Source organism: Callithrix jacchus, chromosome 7, assembly GCF_049354715.1.
Source record: "Callithrix jacchus isolate 240 chromosome 7, calJac240_pri, whole genome shotgun sequence".
Lineage (NCBI taxonomy): Eukaryota > Metazoa > Chordata > Mammalia > Primates > Cebidae > Callithrix > Callithrix jacchus.
The window spans coordinates 11,919,129-11,940,501 of record NC_133508.1 but is presented as its reverse complement, the minus strand read 5'-3'; the positions used below and the strand labels follow the sequence as shown (position 1 = coordinate 11,940,501).

At 50.6% G+C, this 21,373-nt stretch overlaps 1 protein-coding gene and 1 long non-coding RNA gene across 2 annotated transcripts in view; one reads left to right on the top strand and one right to left on the bottom strand.

Moving 5' to 3' along the window:
- The window catches only part of ADARB2 (adenosine deaminase RNA specific B2 (inactive)), a 468,076-nt gene that overhangs the window by 8,321 nt on the left and 438,382 nt on the right, over positions 1–21,373 (bottom strand). The window contains exon 8 of the mRNA XM_035306764.3: positions 10,914–11,095. Coding sequence (XP_035162655.2) covers positions 10,914–11,095 — 182 coding nt within the window. The remainder of the gene's footprint in view (positions 1–10,913; positions 11,096–21,373) is intronic.
- On the top strand, positions 8,148–11,764 carry LOC144576876 (uncharacterized). The gene is made up of 2 exons (XR_013519512.1): positions 8,148–8,888; positions 9,967–11,764. It is a non-coding gene; the product is annotated as an uncharacterized LOC144576876 (long non-coding RNA).

Sequence of the window (21,373 nt, the reverse complement as noted above, 5' to 3'; positions counted from 1 at the left end):
AGGCACGTGCTGTTTGGCCATCTCTGCTCAGTCTCATAGGAGGACACATGGTCCACACAAAAGTGAGTAGTCAGGGAGTCCAGGCTCTTGCTCATAACAGTGGCGTTGAGACACTGGTCTATGACCCAGGAGCCCATAGACATAGGTCTATGACCTATGACCTGTTGGTGCCTCTGGAACCTCCCACCTCCTGCAGCACCTGCTGGGCCTCCTACCCTACTTGTTCCCCACACCCAGCAGGCAGGCCATCCTCTCCCGCTGGTTCACACCTCCTCACAGGTCAGCTCCACCTCTCCAGCCCTGCCCGCCTTCCCAGCCAGCTGTCCTGAGGTGCTCGGAGGGGTGCGGGGCCCTTGAGCTCTCAGGGGCGCGTCATGCATCACCCAAGATGGCCAGCGCCTGTAGAGAAGAACCTGGCGTCCTGACCAGGGCATTGTGTCCAGGCTACCGAGTGCTGCTCAGGTCCCTGGGAAGCCTCCGGCTATTGGTGGAGATGCCCAGATGTCAGGATTGGTCTGAGAGCAAAGACCTGGGGGCTGGGCATGGTACGAGGGGGCTCTGGCTGTAGCAGACTCCGGGAGGAAGCTGTCCCCATGTCACATGGCAGCACAGCTCATGATGTCTTCCTGGAAGCAGGAGTCATTGAAATTCAGGGGAGACCCACTCACCACGGAGCTGCACAGCCACAGACCCCAGATTCTATGCTGCCCCCAGCTTCACCTACCAGCCTGGCTCTGTGGACAGACCAAGCACATGGCCCATCTGCTGCCCTGGTGACCTTCTGCTGGCCACGGCAGGCAACGTGGGACGCCCAAGTGAATCCTATTCATGTCAGCTCTTCCTTTTCCCTTCAAGTGATTCTTGGTGGCAGCTGCCACCCAGAGAGCAGGAGGGACAATCTGGCCTGTTGACTGCTATGGCTGTCCTACAGGGTAGGGACCGCCTGGGCAGGAGGAGCTAGCTGCCAAGGCCAGGGATGACCAGGCACAGGGAGAGGCAGTCACCGCTCTGATCTGCGCGTACTGGGTGAGGTGGCCGCCTCTCCTCCTCCTCCTCCCGTCCCTCTGGTCTCCATGACAGGACTGACCACGGAGGCACTAAGCTGCAAACTCTGAACTCAGAGGAAAGCCTTGGGGGCCTGAGGTCTACCCAGAACCTCCTGGTCCCTTGTCAGGATGTCCCGGCTCTGGCCCAGGCCCCTCTCACTTCTCTTTGTGGAGGACAGCATGGCCAAGTTGCTGCCAGCCCTGGGCTGGCTGCAGTCTGGTGGGGGGGCTTCCTCCCAATGGTCCTGGCTGCCAGCTATGACGAGGCCCAAACACCACCAGGAAGGTGGCTGTGAGGACTCGGGTATGAACGCAGCACATGCTGCTCCACAAGCAGGAGACGGGAGGAAGAAGTGTCACGGGGCAGCAGGGGAGGCAATGGCAGGGCAGTGTAGGGGATGGGGGAAGGGGCGTGGTGGGACAGTGAGGGAGGAGCTGGTGGGACAGCGGGGGCGGGAGGAAGGAGCATGGCAGGGCTGCAGGGGAGGCGATGGCAGGGCAGCACGGGGGGGAAGGAGCGTGGCAGGGCAGTGAGAACCCAGCATGTGCTGCTCCATGCGCAAGAGACAGGAGGAAGGAGCGTGGCCGGGCTGCAGGGGAGGTGATGGCAGGGCAGCATTTCGGGGAAGGAGCATGGCAGGGCAGCGGGGGAGGAGCTGGTGGTACAGGGGGTAGGGGGAGCAGGAAGAAGGAGCATGGCGGGGCAGCTGAGGAGGTGCTGGCAGGTGGGCCACGGGGTCCCACCTTGCAGGGGGCTTCTCCTCACCAGGGTGTGGTCCTGTTTGTCTGTGTATGCACAGGGAAGTTAGCATATGCTGTAAACAACATCTCAGCTCACCTGTGACAACCCGAATCACACTGCAAATCACTCAATTCTAACTACAACAGCCCCATAAATTACTGTTTAAGGTAGAAAGTGGTGTAAACCCAGGAGCAATCTTCAGTATCCAAGCCTGTTCCTGACCCAGGAGGTGGAGAATGTACCCCTGGGGCCTCTCCCCTTGACTGGGAACTAGGTAGCTAGAGTTCCAGGTGGCTTGAGTTCTGTGGCCCGAGGTCATCTTCCACTTACCTGCTCATGACAGGTGACTTATCTGCTCCAGAAGGTGATGTGAAGATTAGAGCAGACAGATGAGAGTGTCCTGGGAGCACCCAGAGTACTGCTGTTTAAATCTGAAGGAGATTTGAAGGTCAGCTGCAGTTTGTTAGTGCTCTCCAAGTCACATGATCAAAAGTTTCTAGTTAGATCACAGTGAGCGTTTCCAACTTAGTTACGATCACCTCATTGTGTCCAGAGAACAGAGGAACCAACCAACAAGCAGAGGTCAGAATTCCTTTCACGGCGACTGGTTCTGCCCTCTGCAGGGGACGGAGCTTCTAGGAAAGGTCTTAACCCTCTGTTCGCTTGCAAGAGGAAAAACTTCCCAAGGCAACCTGGAAGAATAGCAGTCCTTTTCTTTTTTTCTTTTGCCTTCTTTTTATTTATTTATTTTTTAACTAAACCTTCCATATAAAGATAGCGTTGGGATGTTTCCTGAGTATTCACACTGTCCGTACCGTTTCTGACATCGCTGTAACAACTGCAGCTGATCATGTGAGCCCAAGGAGTGGGAACCACAGCCCAGATCCCTCAAGTCTAATGAGCAAAGAGACACAGAATGCTCATGTCTGCCTAAACTATTAGGCTTTGCCATTAATGAATCTTGCTGTGGACAAATCCCTCATGGTTAGAGGAAGTTTGGTGAGGAGTGTTCTGTGTGGCCAGAGGGAATCAGACGTTGACATCTCCAGAATGGCTGGCAGCCAGGCCTCTTCCCACGATGGGCCCAGCCCTCCTGCGGTGGGTGTCCAGGCTCCAGGAAGGGCCTCTGCTCCTCACGGACATGGAAGGGCTGTGGCCCCATGTCCTTTCACTCTTTCCATTTCCCCACGGCCCTAATCACATGCTCATAGGTAACTCCCCATCCTGGGATGTTTTCTGAGGACGAGCGAGCATCAGGATATCAGGTTACTTCAGGATCTTTCTTTCTTTGTTTTATTTTTGCCTGGCGAGCCACCTGGTTTCTCAGGAACCTGCTCATACATGAATGATCTCACTCACGGTGCACTGATTTGATAATTTTCCACCAATTTCCCAGGTGCTTCACGAAGACATGCAGCGAGTCTTCTGGGAGCTGGTCCAGCTGCTGGCTCACGTGTTCCTGTTGAGCACCTTCCCCACCACAGAGAAGTGGGTTAAAGGATGTCAGGGTTAAACTCTTAACTCAGAGCTGGATTGCACAGCTAACGGTAGTTGTAGATGGAGCCAGACAAGGAGAAGACGCAAGTGCTCAGGCCTAGAAACGAAAGCGTGGCTGAGTTTAACTCCTATGGCTGGAAATAAGAAAATGCGTGAACTCCTGGCTCATTCTTCCTAAAGTGGGCATCGGCTGATTTAAGACAGAGGGTATCTGCAGCTGCAGGTGCATCTGCCCAGGCCCATACCACCCTGTTCCTGAAGATAGCATGGTAGCAGCACATGCCTAGTGACCGAGTCCACTCAGGACACATGGCACCACCTCCTTTTCCCAGTTCACAGCACTCTTTGCCTCTTGGAGCTGATTCAGGGAATCTCCAGCAGTGAAAGGTACCAACAGACCTGTGGAAATCCTAGGATGAAGCCTGTGCAGTCTGCTTCGACGAGAAAAGCGTCTTCCCAAGAAATCATATGAAGGAACCTCAGTGCTGTGGACAAATATGTACACGCACTTGCACAGGGGGTCCTGTGTTTCCCGCTCTGCAGGCCGCCCCGTGAGACCACAATTCCTGCGAAACTCTGGCATCCAGAAGCTACAACAAATCCAGATAAAACGAACCCCATGGCACGCTGGGCACCGTCTGCCTTCAGTGGCTCGCAATGCAGGAACTGTACTGTATATTCTGATGCGGTTTCCACGTGCACAGAAGTCGTACTTTTGCAGGCTCTGTTTGTTTGAGGTGATTGCTGTAACACTTCGTGACACGTGGTGGCTTAAAGCAGCAGAAGTCCGTTGTCTCATAGCTCTGGAGGTCGAAGTCTGAGGGTGCAGGCAGGGCTGTGACCCCTCCAGAGGCTCCGGGGAGACCCTCCTCGCCTCTCCCAGCCTCTGGTAGCTCCCATGCTCCCTGGCTTGTGGCCACTTTGCTCTAGTCTGTGGCTGCATCTTCACTGGCTTCTCTGCACGTGCCAAATCTCCCTACCTCCTCTTCCAAGGACGCAGTGGTTGTAGGCAGGACCACTGAGATAATTCAGATCAACCTCCACCTCATGACCCTCAATTTGCTCACATCTCCAAAGACCCCTCTTTGCAGATAAGGTAATTTACAGGGTCAGGGATTAGGATTTGGCATCATTGGAGGCTGTTATCCAGCCCATGAGGAGCGATAAGTCCGAATTTTGGGACTGGTCTAAGAAGGGAGTGAGAGCTCTTCCTGGAGGAGGGGCAGCCCTGCACACTGGGCCACCCACTCCACGGAACAGGGGATTGCGGGTGACCACAGCTCATGGGTTGCTTCTCGCTGCATCTGTTTTTTTCCCTCTGCGTCTTCAGTGTGTGATGAGGCCCGGCGGAGCTCATGGTACAGGAGGGCAGGGGTCCTGGGGCTGCCGTGCCCCCCGGCTGGGTGTGCAGAGTGACTTTGGGATGCATGGAGTGCCCGGCACCTGCGCCGGCTGAGTGAGGGTCGCCTCAGGTAGGACCTTGGATTTGAAAATTTGGGTAGGAAGCCCAAGGAAGAGTGAGGAAAAAAGTGTTCCTGAAACATGGTGTAGCCTGGCGGTGAGCAGGGTCTGGCCCCACATTTTCTTTAGTAATTGCTCCTGAGCGGCCTTGGCAATAGTGGCCTCACTACCCAAGCAGCCTCTCCCTGAGCTGTCTCTAACAGAACCACTCTCACAGGCGCTTGTTGAACCTGGCACGTAACTCAGGGATGTGTTGGCATTTATTAATTTGCGAACATACCACGCAGCATATGGGCCATTCATCTTTGATAAAGTGTTTAGGGAGCTGTCTTATTTCAGAGCTTATCTGTATGGGAAGAAGCTGGTCTCCTGGACCCTTTGACACAAATATTCTGGCAGGTTGTCTAGTATACAGAGATCAGCTTGATGAGACTGTGCGACTTTCGCCGAAATGCATACAATCCTGTTAACGGTGGGCTCTGGCGGCAGAGCGAGGCTGGACTCACTTCTGTGATGTACCAGCAGTGTGGCCTCTGACAAGCTAATTAACCTACTACTGCCACCACAGCTACCACCTCCGGTTCAACTACCACCGTGATCACCACGACCACCATTGTGGGGTGACTCCACAATTCCTCTATGAAAATGACTTTTACTGTGGCTCACAGAGCCGTGAAAATATGCCTGACTTGAAGAAAATCCTTATTTATCTTTTTAAAAAGGCATTCTGTGAGACATTACAGCATTTCTTTACATAGTGAGCCTACTACATTTACAATGTAGCTCACTTTCCCAAAATTAAATATACACAAAACATTTGAGGAATATAATTTTTACAAGAAGTGAGGCAAGTCTGTGTCGTAGGGTAGCCCTGCATTTAATTTTGCAGAGTGAATGGAATAGCACACATCTGGCCATGCACAGATCATAAGGCTGAGAGAGTCAAAGTGACCTCCTGAATTTTCTATGTGGCCAGACACACTGTGGAGTCTCTCTCTCACACACCCACACACCTTTAATGGAAGTAGAGCTGGTAAATTTAATGTGGACTTATGGATTTGGGGTAACTAACTTCTCAGGCTGTATTAATGCTATTTTATTCATCATCATTAATATTAATGAACATCTTTATAATTGCTGATAAGTTTATAGCTGCTGTCTTGCTTTGATACAGCACATTCCATAAGAAACGTAAAATGTCCTATGGAGCCTGGAGATGGTGTGTTAACTGAGGGTGGACAGCTGGTTCTTTCTGCTGTAAGAGGGTCCTAAAAACTGTGGGTTCCTGCAAGCCAAGGGAATACGAATATTGAAAACACAGAGGCCATGGTGGCTTTGCCCTTGCCTTCCCTAGCTCCTGTGACTGGTTTGAGGCAGAGGTGCTGAGGTGGGGAAGGCAGGCGTCTGCAGGGCGTGGGGCGCGCCACACTGGCTGCACTGTCTGTGAATGTCCCGGGTGTGAATTCTGTGGGGCGGCACTGACGTCCGGGGTGCCAAGGCCTGGGTGCCGTCCTCTCAGGAGCCTTTGTGCCTCCACTCATCTCCAGGGACTTCGTTCCTAGAGGCAGCCAAGGAGTCATGAGGATGAACCACCACTCGGGTCCCCCGAGTTTAAAGCACAGAGGCTTGCAGGATGCTTCAGAAGACGTGACATTTCCATGGCAGAGGAAAGAATCTGCGGTTTTCATTTTTTTAGCTGGATGATGACACGATTTTTGGCTTCTGTAAGGATTGCCATTATTTCAAAAGATATGGAACAAAGGGACTTTGGGGGAATATGGCCTTTTGTTCTTCCAAATTATGTTATTTTTCTGCCTTAGTATTCAAAATGTAGTAACATGCCAGGTTTCAAACTGGATAAGAATGTGGCTGGTTTTATTGCTCTTCAGTCCACATGACCCATTTGAGATCGTTTTTCTTAAGCCCAAATAACACGGGAGTGTGGAGTGAGTCCATCGGACTTAGATTATCTCTGTGTTTGTCTGCAAATGCTATCTCGCCTTTGTTTTTGAAGGATACTTTTTCTTGATATCAGATTGTAAGTTGAGATTGTTTTTCTATTGGCATTTTAAAGATGTCATTTCATTGTTTTTTTTGTCTTCTGAGAATCAATGATCAGTCCGATTTAGCTCTTTTGAAGTGAATTTGTCTTTCATTTCCTGACCGCTCTTAAGACTTTTTTTTTTGGTCTGTTTTTCAGCAATTTAATCACTGAGATGAAAAATTTAAAAAAAAAAATCTTGGCGTATGATGTGCTTTTCAAATCTGCATTTGGATGCTTTTTGTTTGTCTTGATCTTAATGATCATTAATTTCAGAAATTTCTCCTGAATTAAAGAAGTCTGATGCTCCATAGAAGTTTCTTCAACTTAGTGTGACAATATTTTGAAAATCTGGACACATAAAAAATATGGACATAAATGGCCACAGATACTTTGAAAGCCAAAAATAGGGAGCATTGGGCAAAATGTATAAGCTAGTCTTGGTACACATTTCAGTAAGTATCAAACTTCTTTCTGACAAATGGGGTTGCTGTGAAACCCAGGCACCTGAAGGGCTTCTGACGCAGAAGGTGCCCATTTTCACCACCGAAGTGTGTGCTTCGGGAGGCCAGCCTATGCTCGCCCCTATTTCATCACCAGCACCACAGTGCTACTTCATCACATGAACATAACTATGAGTCTTAAACAACTCATGGTTGCAACAATCAGTTCTCTGGGTTCATCTCTCAGATTTCATGTTCATTGCCAAGACCTTGAGGTGGGTTGTAAAAATATCAGTTTTATCCTCAGTGTGGACTAAGAAATTCATCATTGACAAGCCTATCTGTTAAATATGCTGTTAACGCAAACAATGAATTTATCCCACCCAGATTTTTTCCCCTTTGTTGTTTTTTTCTTGATGAAGAGAAATAAAAATTTAGCCTTGATGTTGAAAGCTCGAAGAAGCATATATCCTCAGCTTAGTAGAACAAGGGTGTCAAAATGGCTATTTCATCTCACTTTTTTCTAAAAGGATGATTATTCAGGACATAGATTTTTATTAATTACTATGCCCATCATTTTTTTCATCTTACTGAATTCACTGAGAAAGACCAAGGGCAAACTCCTTTAGGTTATCTGTGGTCAGGAAATAACACAACTTTTGCTGAAGGATTCAGAGTTCAAGACAGCCTCGAAATGAGCTTCTGGTCCTGAAGTTTTGCCATAGGTTCAGACTGGCCAGTGCAGAATTTTTCAAGTATATCCTTCAAGAAGGATACATTACTATGCCTCTGATGACTGTGTGAGCTAGGGTATCTTTTTCAGCTTGGCTGCTTCTTTTTAACTCAGAACTGATTTGGCCGTATCTAAATTGCAAGGCTTCATTCTGCTAATACATAAGCTTCATCTTCTAAGAAAATACTGCAAGCTGACCTTGAGGGAAGCTTCAAGCAAACTTCATTTACTTATTTGAGGCACTTTTTATTATTATCCCTATGCAAGATCTTGCTCTGTCTTTTGGGGCAAGACATTCTGATGATTTCTTTTCAAAATTTGCATGATTGGTTTTTAAATGTCCATCAAGAACAATGTGGGGGCTGCTTAGGGGTTGCATGCCGGCAAGATACCAAGACTTAGGCTGATTTGCATCTCAAAAATAATAAAAACCGGGTTCCCAATAAGCATGTAAATGGAGGCTGAAATATTTAGTCAGTCTGCGCTGGCTGTGGTGTGGCAGGTGCTGTCTGGGCTGCGGAGTGGACAGGTGCCACCCAGGATGGGAAGCAGACAGGTGTCTCGCAGGCTTGGCCATTATTCGTGCTGCGAAACGATGTCAGGGGGATTTGAATTCTCTAATTGTGTTTTCTAAAATTCACTGTGTTCACACTTATGATTGGAAATTCCTGTTTTTATTTATGTTGACATGTTCCCAGATGGACACGTGGTTGAAAATCTGCACTGGGAGACTGGCTGCTGAGGCAGTGACACGCCAGTGCCCAAAGAGGGCAAAACCCGCTCCGTGGACAGTGGCTCGGGAGGACGTGGTCACAGTGTTTAGCAAGCTTGAATATGCCCTTCAGTAGGTGCTGGACACGGGACGAGGATGCCCTAAGGAAAACGCACAGAGAAAGGGCGAGCACACGGGCCACTCGCCGGACAGGTGAGGATCCTCTCAGGTTTACCTCGGAAATCTCAGAACTGCACGGAGGCCTTTGGGGCACCCAATGCGGAACATGTGCATTGAGTTCCAAACCCATGAATCCAGGTCTTTTTGGGGCTCACTCCAGAGCCGTTTTTTCTGTTCAACTGCAGTGAGTAAGGAGTTGTCACCATTTTAAGAAAACAGAGGAAAGAGCAAAAGGAAACAGGAAATCAAGAAAGAGGTTGAATCTGGGTCCAAAGTGATATTTTACCAGAACCACTGCAATGACGGACCATTTAAACAATGCATGGAATTGTGTGGGCTGTGATTGGAAGCACACCGTTAGGCCCTCGCCTGGGGGAGATGATGGCCAGTGTGGGCTGTGATTGGAAGCACACCTTTAGGCCCTCGCCAGGGGGAGATGATGGCCAGTGGGTGTCTTGGTAACGGCGTGGGAGAAGTGGCTCCTCCTCACTTAGCTGCTGCCTCCTCTGGCTAGTCCTGCCTTGCATTGTTAGCTTTTGTGTGATTAGAAACACGAACACCTGCCCTAAGAAACCGCACGACTGGGCGTGGTGGCTCACACCTGTAATCCCAGCACTTCAGGAGGCTGAGGTGGGTGGATTATGAGGTCAAGAGATTGAGACCATCCTGGCGAACATGGTGAAACCCTGTATCTACTAAAAATAGAAAAATTAGCCAGGCATGGTGGTACATGCCTGTGGTCCCAGCTACTCAGAAGGCTGAGGCAGGAGAATTGCTTGAACCTGGGAGGAGGAGGTTGCAGTGAGCTGAGATGGAGCCACTGCACTCCAGCCTGGGTGACAGAGAGACACCCTGTCTCAATAAATAAACACACAAACAACAGAGATAATAACTTTGTCATTGGCTTGTGTGAGAACCGAGCAGCACAGTCAGGTACTTTGCACAGATTATTTCTTCCAGCTCTCACTCCTGCCCCCATCCCCCGAGGCCCTATTTTGCCCCTGATCTTACAATTCAGACCAATTTTAGAATCCCGGGAAGAAATCCTAGGACCAACGACTCTCAGCTGCAGCAGGAAACAGCTCTCTTCTCTTCCTGCTTTCTCCTCCAGGTGATGTGGTTTAAGCCCTGACCCTGCCAAGTCCGTGGCGTTACTCTCCTTCCTGGGGCAGGGGTCTTCTCTGTTCCCCGACATCTCTGCCTGATTCTGCACAGAAAGGCCCTCCCGAGGGTGCTCCCACTCAGCAGGGGCTGACTCCAAGGCCGGTGTTCTGCATGTCCCAGCACCAGGCTGCCAGCGAAGAGGAAACCCTACCCCTTCTAATTGTTCCTGGGAACCTGCCAAGGTGCCTCGCCGTGAAAGGCTGGGAGTTGCCACAGGTCAGTGTATCCCTCACAAAACCCTCCCGAGACCACTCGCTGCTCTTTCTAGGGCACCTAACAGCTGCCAAGGGACTCTTCCTCCTTGTACTTGGCTGCATGCCAGGCAGCCCGGGCAGGCCCCTGGTGACATGGGGAGTAGAGGCTCAGGCAGGCTTGGGTCTCTGAGGACATCTGGGCTGTGGGGAGCCTTGGTGCCGAGCTGGCCCAGCACTCGCGGAGTCACCTTGCAGCCTCTGGAGGGTGCGGAGGGCCCTGGGTCCCAAAGATACACTCCAGCCACGTGGCCCTGGGGTCCCCCTCTCCCTGCCCCTCCTCGCCCACCTGGCTCTTCCTCAGCATTGCCTCCGGTGGGTGGCCAGGAGGGCAGGTGGGGCCTCTCGGATGAACCTAGCACTAGCAATTCTGTTTTGGGGGCTACTTCAGACACTGCTGTGAAAACAGCATCACAACACAACTGTGAATTCATTCCAAGACCTGGGCTATTCTTATATTCAGAGACGCGCTGAAACCTTATGTCATTTTTTCTTTGTAAAATTGTTGGAATTTGCCCATTAAATCTTAAATTGCCACTAGCCAACATGGATGCAATCTCCTGGGGATGGCACCGCTGGGCACACCTGCGTCTGGCCTCGTGGTGGGAAGGGGCTTGAGGGCCCCCAGGACGGGGGTTCTTACCACTGAGGAGAGGCCGGTTGTGCCGGTAGGAGGTGGGCAGCTGGCCAACGTCCTCCATGCGGTGGCTCATGACGCGTGCCAGGTGGCCCGTGTGGTGCAGGCTGCCCACCACGATGCTCTGCAGGTACACAGGCTCCACGAAGTGGGACAGGAGTGCACCCTGCAGTCCCAGGACGTTCCACCTGTGGGGAGAGCCAGTGGTTAGTGGGGCCCACCCTGGAGCCCAGGACATTCCAGCTGTTGGGAGAGCCAGAGGTCAGCAGGGCCTACCCCGGAGCCCAGTGAGCTGGGTCCTTTCTGCCCCTCTGCAGCTTGGTCTTGAGAACCTGTCACACTTCCATTGTGCGGACCTGCGGGGGGCTCGCCGGGGGTGCCCAGACTCAACCCACTGTCGCCTGGGATGGGGATCCAAGGGCCCCTGTGTGCTAACACACACCACTCCCTTTTCTGAAAATGAGTTGTTAGGCAGAGTGGAAGCTGTTATGTTCTCTCTGGGATGTAGAATTAGATGTTTTAAGAAAGATGCTCTGTCCCGAAAGTGAATCTGAAGTTTTCTTTATATTAGCTGGGAAATATTAGAAACTGAATTTATTTTAGTTTAGGGAAAAATACTTTCTACTCCCTTTGTCCTTAGCAGTCAAAATGACCTATTGTGTTGAAATGAAATGACATGAATAAATGACCTTGGTTTGGTCTGGGGATGATTTGGTTTTAGAAGCCCGGATTGGAGATGAACGAGGAGTCCATTTTGTTTGAAATAAATATAGCTCTGGGTGAATGTTTTTGCTTCTTCAAGCAAAAATACCAAGAGCACTGGGATTTTTCCCCATTAAAGTTGGGTGGCAAGAGGTTCCATGTGTGTGTTATTCAAGGCAACATTTTGTGGTTTCCACTCTAATGTACTTAAAATCCCACCTCCACCAGTAGCAAGCATTCTGCAGCTAATTTCTTACATCATTGTTCTTTTCATTAATTAACATTTCTCCACTGTTAGAGCAATTACTGCAGTCCCCGCATGCAGTGCCTTTTTTCATGATTAATAAGCAGTCATTATATTTCCCTTCCTGAAGCAGTCAATTAACACAGAATTCTTTCCATTAATTACCGAATCTACCTGGAGAGTAATCTTCTCGGAGAACCTGTGACACCAATTGCTTTCAAAAGTTCTCTTCAAATTTTATTCCAAAAACATAGGCAATTTAGCCAGCGATATTAATTTGCCTCAGAATCATCTCTGTGAACGAGAAACATCTTTTAATCTCATGCAAGAAAAGGCAGCCATCTGGCTGGTGGGGATTTCGGGGAGCAGCTCTCCCTCCGCAAATGCAGGTCATTAAAGTAATGTGCTCATCTACATAAAACTCAAATGGAATATAAAAGGTAATATTTATATACAAACAATTTAGTCCTACAATTTAAACAGTCATTGGTTTTATGAAACGTTTACTTCAGTCTATCAGATTTGCATAACTTCATTTAAAAAAATATTGTGGTCATTTCTACAAGTCACGGCGTTTCTCCCAGAAAGCAAGGGAGGGGCCGGCTCCTGGATACGTGAGGTTCTCCCTGAGGGAGGAGCTCAGGAGTTCTGAAGGGTAGGATGAGACGAAGGCCACAGACCACCTGCCACTGAGAAGCCTGCATTCCACAGCGTGTCTGCCTGGATCTCCAACAGTGGCTCTTCAGAGTCAATTTTTTCTTTGATGTTCACTGATAAGTCAGAGCATGTCAGCAAAACGTGGGAAAGGAGACTTTTTGTAACAGATTTTCCTTTGGTGTTTTATGTTTTGTTTTTTTTTTTTTTAAATAGAGACATGGTTTTGCTGTATTGCCCAGGTTGGTCTTGAACTCCTGGATTCAAGTGATCCTCCTGCCTCAGCCTCCTTAAGTGCTGGGATTACAAGAGTGAGCCACTGCGCCCAGTCTTTTTTGGTTTGTTTTTTAGACAGGGTCTCATGCTGTCATCCGGGCTGGAGTACACTGGTGCAAGTGGTGCAGTCACAGCTCACTGCAGCCTAATTATTTTGTCTTTTTCATAGAGGCAGAGTCTTGCTATGTTGCCCAGGCTGGTCTCAAACTCCTGGGCTCAATCAATCCACTCACCTTGGCCTCCCACAGTGCTGGGATCATAGGCATGAGTCACCGTGCCCAGCCAATGCCAATGTTTTTGAGGAGTGGTTGAGGGATTTGGCTTGTTCCCTTGAATCTGAGACCAGAGGACAGACCAAAAGCTGGGGGGAAATTCAGCAGCATGGCCCTCCTTAGGGTGTGAGATGCCGGAAAACAAGGCCCCAGAAAGGACCCCGTGTGGGGCCCAGGGCTCTGGTTACATGGTCCTAGTGGGCCTGTTACTTCTCAGACTGTTAGTGCAGTCTTAAAATGTTTTACAAATTAAAGTAGGGAAAGGTATGTTTCCACCATCAGTAACAAAGCACCTTCTTGAAATAAGCCGTGAGTTAAAAAGTAAAATCAGGGTTCCTGGAAGAGGCGCTGTGGTGTTAGAGGTCATTGGAGCACTGACCTCTAGTCATTTGAACAAGACTTCTGGAACGTACATGAGTGTCTGTGATGCCACAGGACTCTGGGAAGACAGAGAACTTCAGTGTCAGGTTCCCACCTGGTAACCTTGACAATAAAGAGGAAATCAGCCTTCTCCTTGCCTGGCTATCAAGAGTTTAAACTTATTCAGCTAACACAATCAATAAAACCAAATGTCTTTCTGAATATGAGCTGGAGAATTTTCAGCATTCAGGATTGAATAGAAAAATACCTCTACTTTTGTTCAAACAGCTGATATTACCCCACTCTTGACAGAGAAAAAAAACCCCGTGTCTAGTTTTCAATACAGATAATCCCTAAATAAATGTATTTTTATCTGTGTGTCAATCACTGAAATACCACAGATAAGTGGGGGGAGATCTTGGAAAAAGGCTGCCATTCTTGAGTCAGGAGTGGCAACCTGCTCACTCAGCCCAGGCTGTGGTCTCCTGGTCACAGTGGAAGGAAAGACGGGTCTGCGGTGGGTTGACGATGCCTCAGGTTGTCCCTGCAGGTGTGCCGGCGTCAGGCAGGGACAGCATCAGGTAGGGAACAGGGACCACCCTTGCCTGTTTGGATGCTTTGGTTTTCCGCTGTGACGTGGCCCTCTGAGGAGATGTAACTCTAAAGGTGTAGATGTAACTTTAGAGTTACATGAAGCCTGCAGCAAAGTCCTCAGCCACCACCTGGCGTGGCTCTTAGGCCTGCTGCTGGATCGTCTGGGAGCTATGAGGACCTCCTGAAGCCTGGCTCCCTCAAGGGTTCTGGTGTGATTGGAGGGTCAGTGCGGCCATCAGCTTTCTCGGTGCCACCCATGTGAGTCTCGTGTGAGCCAGGGTTGAGGACTTCCGCAGCAAAGTGGCAAATTCTGGAGCCAACAGTCAGGTACCATTTAGGTCATGATGCTGGTCAGAGGGGCCTCTCTTGCTGCTCTTATCAACTCTCTTCTCAGTGGTCCTCAAAGTGGGGTGCCTGGGCTAGCCACCCAGCATTACCTGAGAACTTGATAGAAATGTAAATTCCCGGGCTGCACCCCGGAAATGCTGGCTCATGAACTCTGGGGTGGTGCCCGGTGGCGCAAATTCTAAGCAGCAGCTTCCAGGTGGCTCTGAGGCTGCTCAGTTCAAGAACCACCATCTCTGTGTTGGTTCTGTGGTCACAATAGCAATACCTACCTCTAATGGCATTGCAAGAGCACAGGAAATGATTTAATCTCTGGCTGGTTGGGGGGTGACATTTCCCTTCTGTCACACCTCACCCCCAAACCCTACCTCACACCTTCATTCCACATTTTGGCAACACAGGTAATAAGTCCAAGACGTCTCTGCATGAATGCCTCATCCCATTTCCAGGCAACTCAGATCTATTCTGGGGCCTAAGTAAAAGAGAAGCCAGCAGCCTTTTGACTCAGTAACATTACTGCTAGGAATTCACCCAGCATCTGCATTCTCAATGGAACCCCTAATGTACGGATGGGGCCAGTCCTGAAGGGGCTGTTTCTAATTGCAAAGCAGACAAAGCACAGCAAAGCAGAAACTGGAAATCACCTATGTGCGTCTTAGCAGGGAACTGGTTAAATAAAGGATGGTGTGTTCATGATGCCCTGGCCTGCCTGACCACGTATCCCACACCTGTGCCTCTGAGGCAAGCCTTTCTTGCTGGGACGCCCTTGGGGTCAGGAGGCCATAGCTTCCCGACCCGCGCCTTCTGCTGTGTGGAGACTCTGCCCCTCATGGTTCCTGCCAGCCTTGCCCATCACATCATGTGGGATACTTGTGATTGCTCTAAAAACATGAGGCTCTCATGCTGTCCCCTCTTGAGGTCCCTGCCTTGTGTCCAGTGGCATCGTGGCTGCCTCCTGCTGGGCTGCCCCTGCCCCAGACCTTGGGTACCTGTGGTTTAAATCTCCTAGCATTGCTGAGCACGAGTCTGGTGTGCAGAGGGAGGTGCCTGATGTGTAGGAGGAAGCTGATGGATGGGGTGTCCCTTCAGCAGCTGTGTTGTGTTCAGAGGTGGAAACAACGCTAGGCGACAACCCAGCAAGGCTCTCAGTGATCCCACCCCACAGGCTCTTCCTCCATGTGACTGTGACACCCCCAGTGGGGCCTCCACCTGCCTTGAGCTTCTGTGGCTTGGGACATCTCAGCCCAAGGGTTGGGGTGATGCCACGTAGAATGGGTCCCCTGACCTCCCGGGTGCTCCCTCAGGCCTCAGCTGCCTGCCATTCTGCAGACTCCTGAATCCGTGAAGCAGCGCCAGGGCCTTCACCCACCGCAGCTGACCTGCCAGTAAACCTGATCTGCGGCCCGGGGGCTGCCTTGCCGGCACCACGTGGGGAGGAAGTGAGCAACCTCCGAGCTCGCAGGGAGGGCCTGGGAGTACACGAGGCGCTTGCTGTTTCAGGGCCACGTGGTTTTGGGGTGGTTCGCTTCACAGTAGGAGACAACTGAACAGAGCCTGTGGCTCAGCCGGAGTCATCTCTGGGCTGTCTGCAGCTGCCCCGGGAGCTCACACAGGTCAGGCCAAAGGGAAAGGAGTGCAGTGTGCACCCTAGGCTCTGCCGTCCGAATGCTCTTTACTCTGGTTGGCCTCTTGATTCTGGGGACAAAGGACAGGCTTCACTCAGCCCAAGGACCTTTGGTTCCTTCTATGAGGACAGCAGCTGTGAGATGACGCCTGGCGACTCAGGGGCCTCAGCCCTGCGCCTCCGTCTCTGCATCTCTGTGTTGGCTTTGCGGCGTTCATGCTGTCTGGGTCATTGCTGAGCATCCCACGTCCCCACTCAGCTGGTCTCATGCTTTCTCTTGTCCCCCTGATTGGAGTCCCAGTTCTTACGTTGTTGCCAGCTTGTCACCCTTGGCTGTCTCCACAGCATCTGGGCGGCTGCCCCCAGGAACTAGGCTCTGGTCTTGGGAGCCTCGGCCAAGGTCAGTGGTGCTGGTGCAGGAGGGAAGAGCCTCGGAGGCAGAGGGGCTGCTGCTGATTTCATTATTACTTTTTATATTTGATAAGTGTCCGTGAATTGATCACTGCTTTCCTCACTAGAGAGGTTATAAAATGTCACTTAAGGCCGAGTATGGTGGCTCACACCTGTAATCCCAGCACTTTGGGAGGCTGAGGTGGGCAGATCCCTTGAGGTCAGGGGTTTGAGACCAGCCTGGCCAACATGGTGAAACCTGTCTCTGCTAAAAATACAAAAATTAGCCTGGTGTGGTGGCTCATGCCTGTAATCCCAGCTACTCGGGAGGCTAAGGCAGAGAATTGCTTGAACCTGGGAGGCAGAGGCTACAGTGAGCTGAGATTGCACCACTGCACTCCATCCTGGACGACAAGAGCGAGACTTCATCTTGGAAAAAAAAAAAAAAGGTCACTTAAAACCTATAATGAAATCACCACACAGTCTATATTATTTAAAAATCAGTAAAAACATTTTTAAACTAGATGGGAAGTAAGAAGTTATGTTACGAAGGATCTACACTTTGAAGTTAGAACCATGAGCAACACTCATTTGACCTCAGTGGTGTTGACAAAAATTTAAAAACGAAGTCCAGCTGGGTGCGGTGGCTCACACCTGTAATCCCAGGACTTTGGGAGGCCGAGGCGGGTGGATCACGAGGTCAAGAGATCGAGACCATGCTGGTCAACATGGTGAAACCCCGTCTCTACTAAAAATCCAAAAAATTAGCTAGGCATGGTGGCGCGTGCCTGTAATCCCAGCTACTCAGGAGGCTGAGGCAGGAGAATTGCCCGAACCCAGGAGGCGGAGGTTGCGGTGAGCCGAGATCGCGCCATTGCACTCCAGCCTGGGTAACAAGAGTGAAGCCAAAAAAAAAACGAAGTCCAGCAGCATAGCATGGAGGAAGGCATCAGGATTGCTCCGTGGCCGCCGGTGGCCAGGAGGAGGTTCAAGAGGCTCTTGTGGGAGAATGCTGAGCAGCCCCTGTCTAGGCAGAGGGAGACAGAGCTCTGCACAGTCTGAAACTTAAGTTCAGAAATCAGCCAGTGCCGTACTCCCCAGAGAGCAGCTGTAATTTCTTACAGTTCATTTTCATGGAGAAAGTTTTAATCTGTTTATCTAATGACACATTGTGATCAATAATCACGCTCAGGTACTTAAAATTAGAAACCATATCTGAGGGAACATTAGTTCCAGAAGATTTAGATGTTTTATATGCCACTCAGCATTTGATTCTTTGAGACAAAAGCTAAAGGCACCTCTGCGGTTTTCCCCATTCTTCCAGGAGCCTGGGGTTTGGCTGTCAGTGAGAGTGGAGACTGACTCCATGGAGCTGGAGGAACAGGCTATGTCTGTGGGCCCTCAGCATGGGACTGTCATGTCTGCCGTGTCCGACCTTCGTCCCACGCAGGGGCAGGGTTTGGTTGCCAGGACGCTCCTCAACCTTAATTTGTGGCTTTGCAGGCCAGTCCTCATGGACCCATGAAACAACCCATTTTCTGCAGTTCATTCCGTCTTCCCAGGGCTGTGGTGGTGGTAGGATTCTAGGAATAGAATTTGCTGTGACTTTATGTGTCCTCTGATTTCCCGAAAACTGACTGGGTGATTTCTCTTGCCCTCCAGTGCCAGCCTCCTAGGGCCGCTGTGGTGACAACCACAGTGGGGTGGCTTCAAACAGTGATGTTCTCCCAGTTCTGGGGGCCAGAGCTCTGAAAGGGCATCCACAGGGTTGTGTTTCCCCTGGGGGCATGTGGCTGCTGCCACCTCCATAGTCCCTGTGTTCTGAGCACCTGCTGTCTCTGAGGTCACAGAAGAGGCCGAGGACACCTGGGCGCATCAGTCCCTGGCCCCAGGACTCATGTGCAGGCAGCGGCCCTGTGCTGCTCAGTAAACTGAGGAGCCTCAGGGACCTGGGACTGTAGAGTGTCCTCTCACGGCCTCCAGTGGACTGCAGAGCCTCAGGGACCTGGGACTCTAGAGTGTCCTCTCACGGCCTCCAGTGGACTGAGGAGCCTTGGGGACCTGGGACTGTAGAGTGTCCTCTCACGGCCTCCAGTGGACTGAGGAGCCTCGGGGACCTGGGACTCTAGGGTGTCCTCTCACGGCCTGCAGTGGACTGAGGAGCCTCAGGGACCTGGGACTCTAGGGTGTCCTCTCACGGCCTGCAGTGGACTGAGGAGCCTCAGGGACCTGGGACTATAGAGTGTCCTCTCACAGCCTAGACCCCTGTGGGGCCGGCTGCATATCAGGCCATTTCCTTGGGGCTGGTTTTGGGGACGAGGCAGCACTCACGGGCTCTGAAAGGGCATCCACAGGGTTGTGCTTCCCCTGGGGGCATGTGGCTGGTGCCACCTCCAGAGTCCCTGTCCTCTGAGCACTTGCTGCCTCTGAGGTCACAGAAGAGGCCAAGGACACCCTGGCCCCAGCACTCATGTGCAGGCTCTAAGTGGTCACATATCATATCAGTGGTGTCTGCTGAGGCCCTGAGATGCAAGGACATAGTTCTGGGCATCACAGGGAGGGCCTGATCTGTTGGGGGAGACAAGACGGCCACAATCCCTTGGCCCAGTAAGAGCAGCTTCTGAGCAGGAGCCTGGCCCTCAGCTTTCTCTGCGGGGCCATCCGGAGCCTGATGAGCTGTCGGTGCGTTGGGCACACACGTAGGCAGGGTAAGTGTCCTGCCCAGCAAACGGGCTCAAGGTATACTCCTGTGGCTCAGTCATGGGTCCCCAGAGACCACAGCGTATTTCAGATGCAGTGAGGGGCATGTGACCTGGCAATAGCCCCAGATCTGTCTGAATGGTGGAGAATATTAGGTGTGGGTCTCAGGAGGCATGAGGCTCTAAAGCCCCACGGGGCACTGACTCCTAGGCAGGACAGAGACAAGCGACTCATTCAGTGACCCCAGAGCAACGCCGAGGCTGTATGAAAAAGAACTGCAACCCCATCAGCATGGGGTGGTCTACCTCCCAGGGAGGCCCTCGGCCCTTAGGAGTGGGGATAGCCGCACCGTCACCCACAGCAACACCCATGCCCACAGATACCCACAACCACATTTGTGCTGTCACCGTGTCACACCCATACCCACACCCATACTGCAACCCATGATCACGCTCACCCCACCCCACACACACCCACACTGTCACCTACACTCACCCACACGCACAGCCTTGCCAACACCCACACCCAAACCCACAGCTCGCCCACACGCCCACAGTCACCCACATTCCCTCAGTTACCCACACTCACACCCACACGCCCACATCCACTTGAGTGCTCTCGAAGGCCCCGGTGCCCTGAACAACTGTGGCCACAGAATGACAGAAGCCCACACTCCGAGGATGGAGGAGACTCAGGTAATGTGTCAGGAAATGTGAAAAGAGTTTTCTCCACAATGTTTTATGACTCATTTTAAACCACTGTAAAAACTTCAAGGATTCTATAACACACTTTCATATTTTGCTGTAAAATGATCTTACCACTGACATTGTGAAATGAAATCTATTGTTATTCATGGAGTTCTGTACCCAGAAGAATGCCTGCTGTTACCTAAGGATATTATTATGCATTATTATTGATCTGAAAGGTGATACCTATGCATTACTTTTGATCTGTAAGTGGGAAGTAATGTCACTGCATTGTTTGTTTAGATCTTTTGATACGAAAGATCATTTTTCATTGATATCAAAGGGAAAGTGCAAAAAGAATTACCAGTTTGTCTAACGGATGCACTTTCTATGCCTTAATTATATATACCATTCTATCCATTTAGTCTCATTACATGAAAGCCACACAAAGTCAGGAATCAAAAGCCAGCCAAAAGTTTCTCTCATGGCTGCCCAAACAGAACTGCGCCTCTTCCTAGAGAAATTTCGAAACGAGGAAGCCGACATGACCGCAGGTTCCCGGACATGTGTGGGATGACACTCATGCTCTCTAGGAGAGAAAATCCGCAGGTTTCACTGGTTTTAGCACATCCCTAAAATTTATGAGCAGCATGGATACCTTTGCAGCCCTGGCTGAAGTTAGTGGGAGGGCAGAAGGCTCGTGCTTCAGCTCCATGAAGTCGTCGTGTGGCACATCAGAAGGCAGCAGTCTTTTCACATTCCCGTTCTCACGGTGTCATCAATCACGCTGCAATGATTCCTTGTTCACATCGTGGCCATTCTGACAACAGAGTAGGTTTCCTTCATTCACAAGTGCAGTGAGCAGCTCCTGGAAGCTGACCATGTACAGCACTTTGTACCTTGTTGGGGTGTAAAGACGCCTGGTGTGTGGGCCTTGGGTGGATGGAAAGGCGGGGACAGTAGGAGGCAGCCCCTTCCTGCGCTGGGGCTCCCATGGTGTAGATGTCTCCTCAGGATGGGTCTCAGTGGAGACGTCACAGCCAAGTGAGCCAGCATCAGGGAAACTCAGAGGCAGCACTTGCCAGCCTGGGCCAATGAGGCTCCATCACACTCCCTGCCAGCCCACCTAGGTGTTGCCAATGTGCAATGTTCAAAGCCCTTGTCCCCTCCCGCTGTGGCTTAGTCTCCAATCGCTCCTTTCTACCTCCCTATCTCTTGATATGAATCATTTAATCTATCTATAATCTATCATCTACCAATCATATGATCTATCCAAAATCTATCATCTATTTTTCTTCTATCTCTATCATTTTTGATCTGTATCATCTATCTAATCTATCATTTATTTATCTACATCAACCATTGATCTATTATCTATCATCTATTATCTATAATCTGTATATGACCTATCTGTTATCTCTATCCATCTATCAATCTGCCATCTATCGATCTATCTATGCCTGCCACACACCCACACCCACTGTGCCAGACACTGAATGAATGAGGTGGAATGAGATAGGGTCCCTGCCTGGCAGAAGCTCAGAGTTGGGTGGGAAGGATGGATTCTAAGGAGGATGAGGGCCCCCTTGTTGAGACAGTGGACTCCCAGCAGCCTCAAA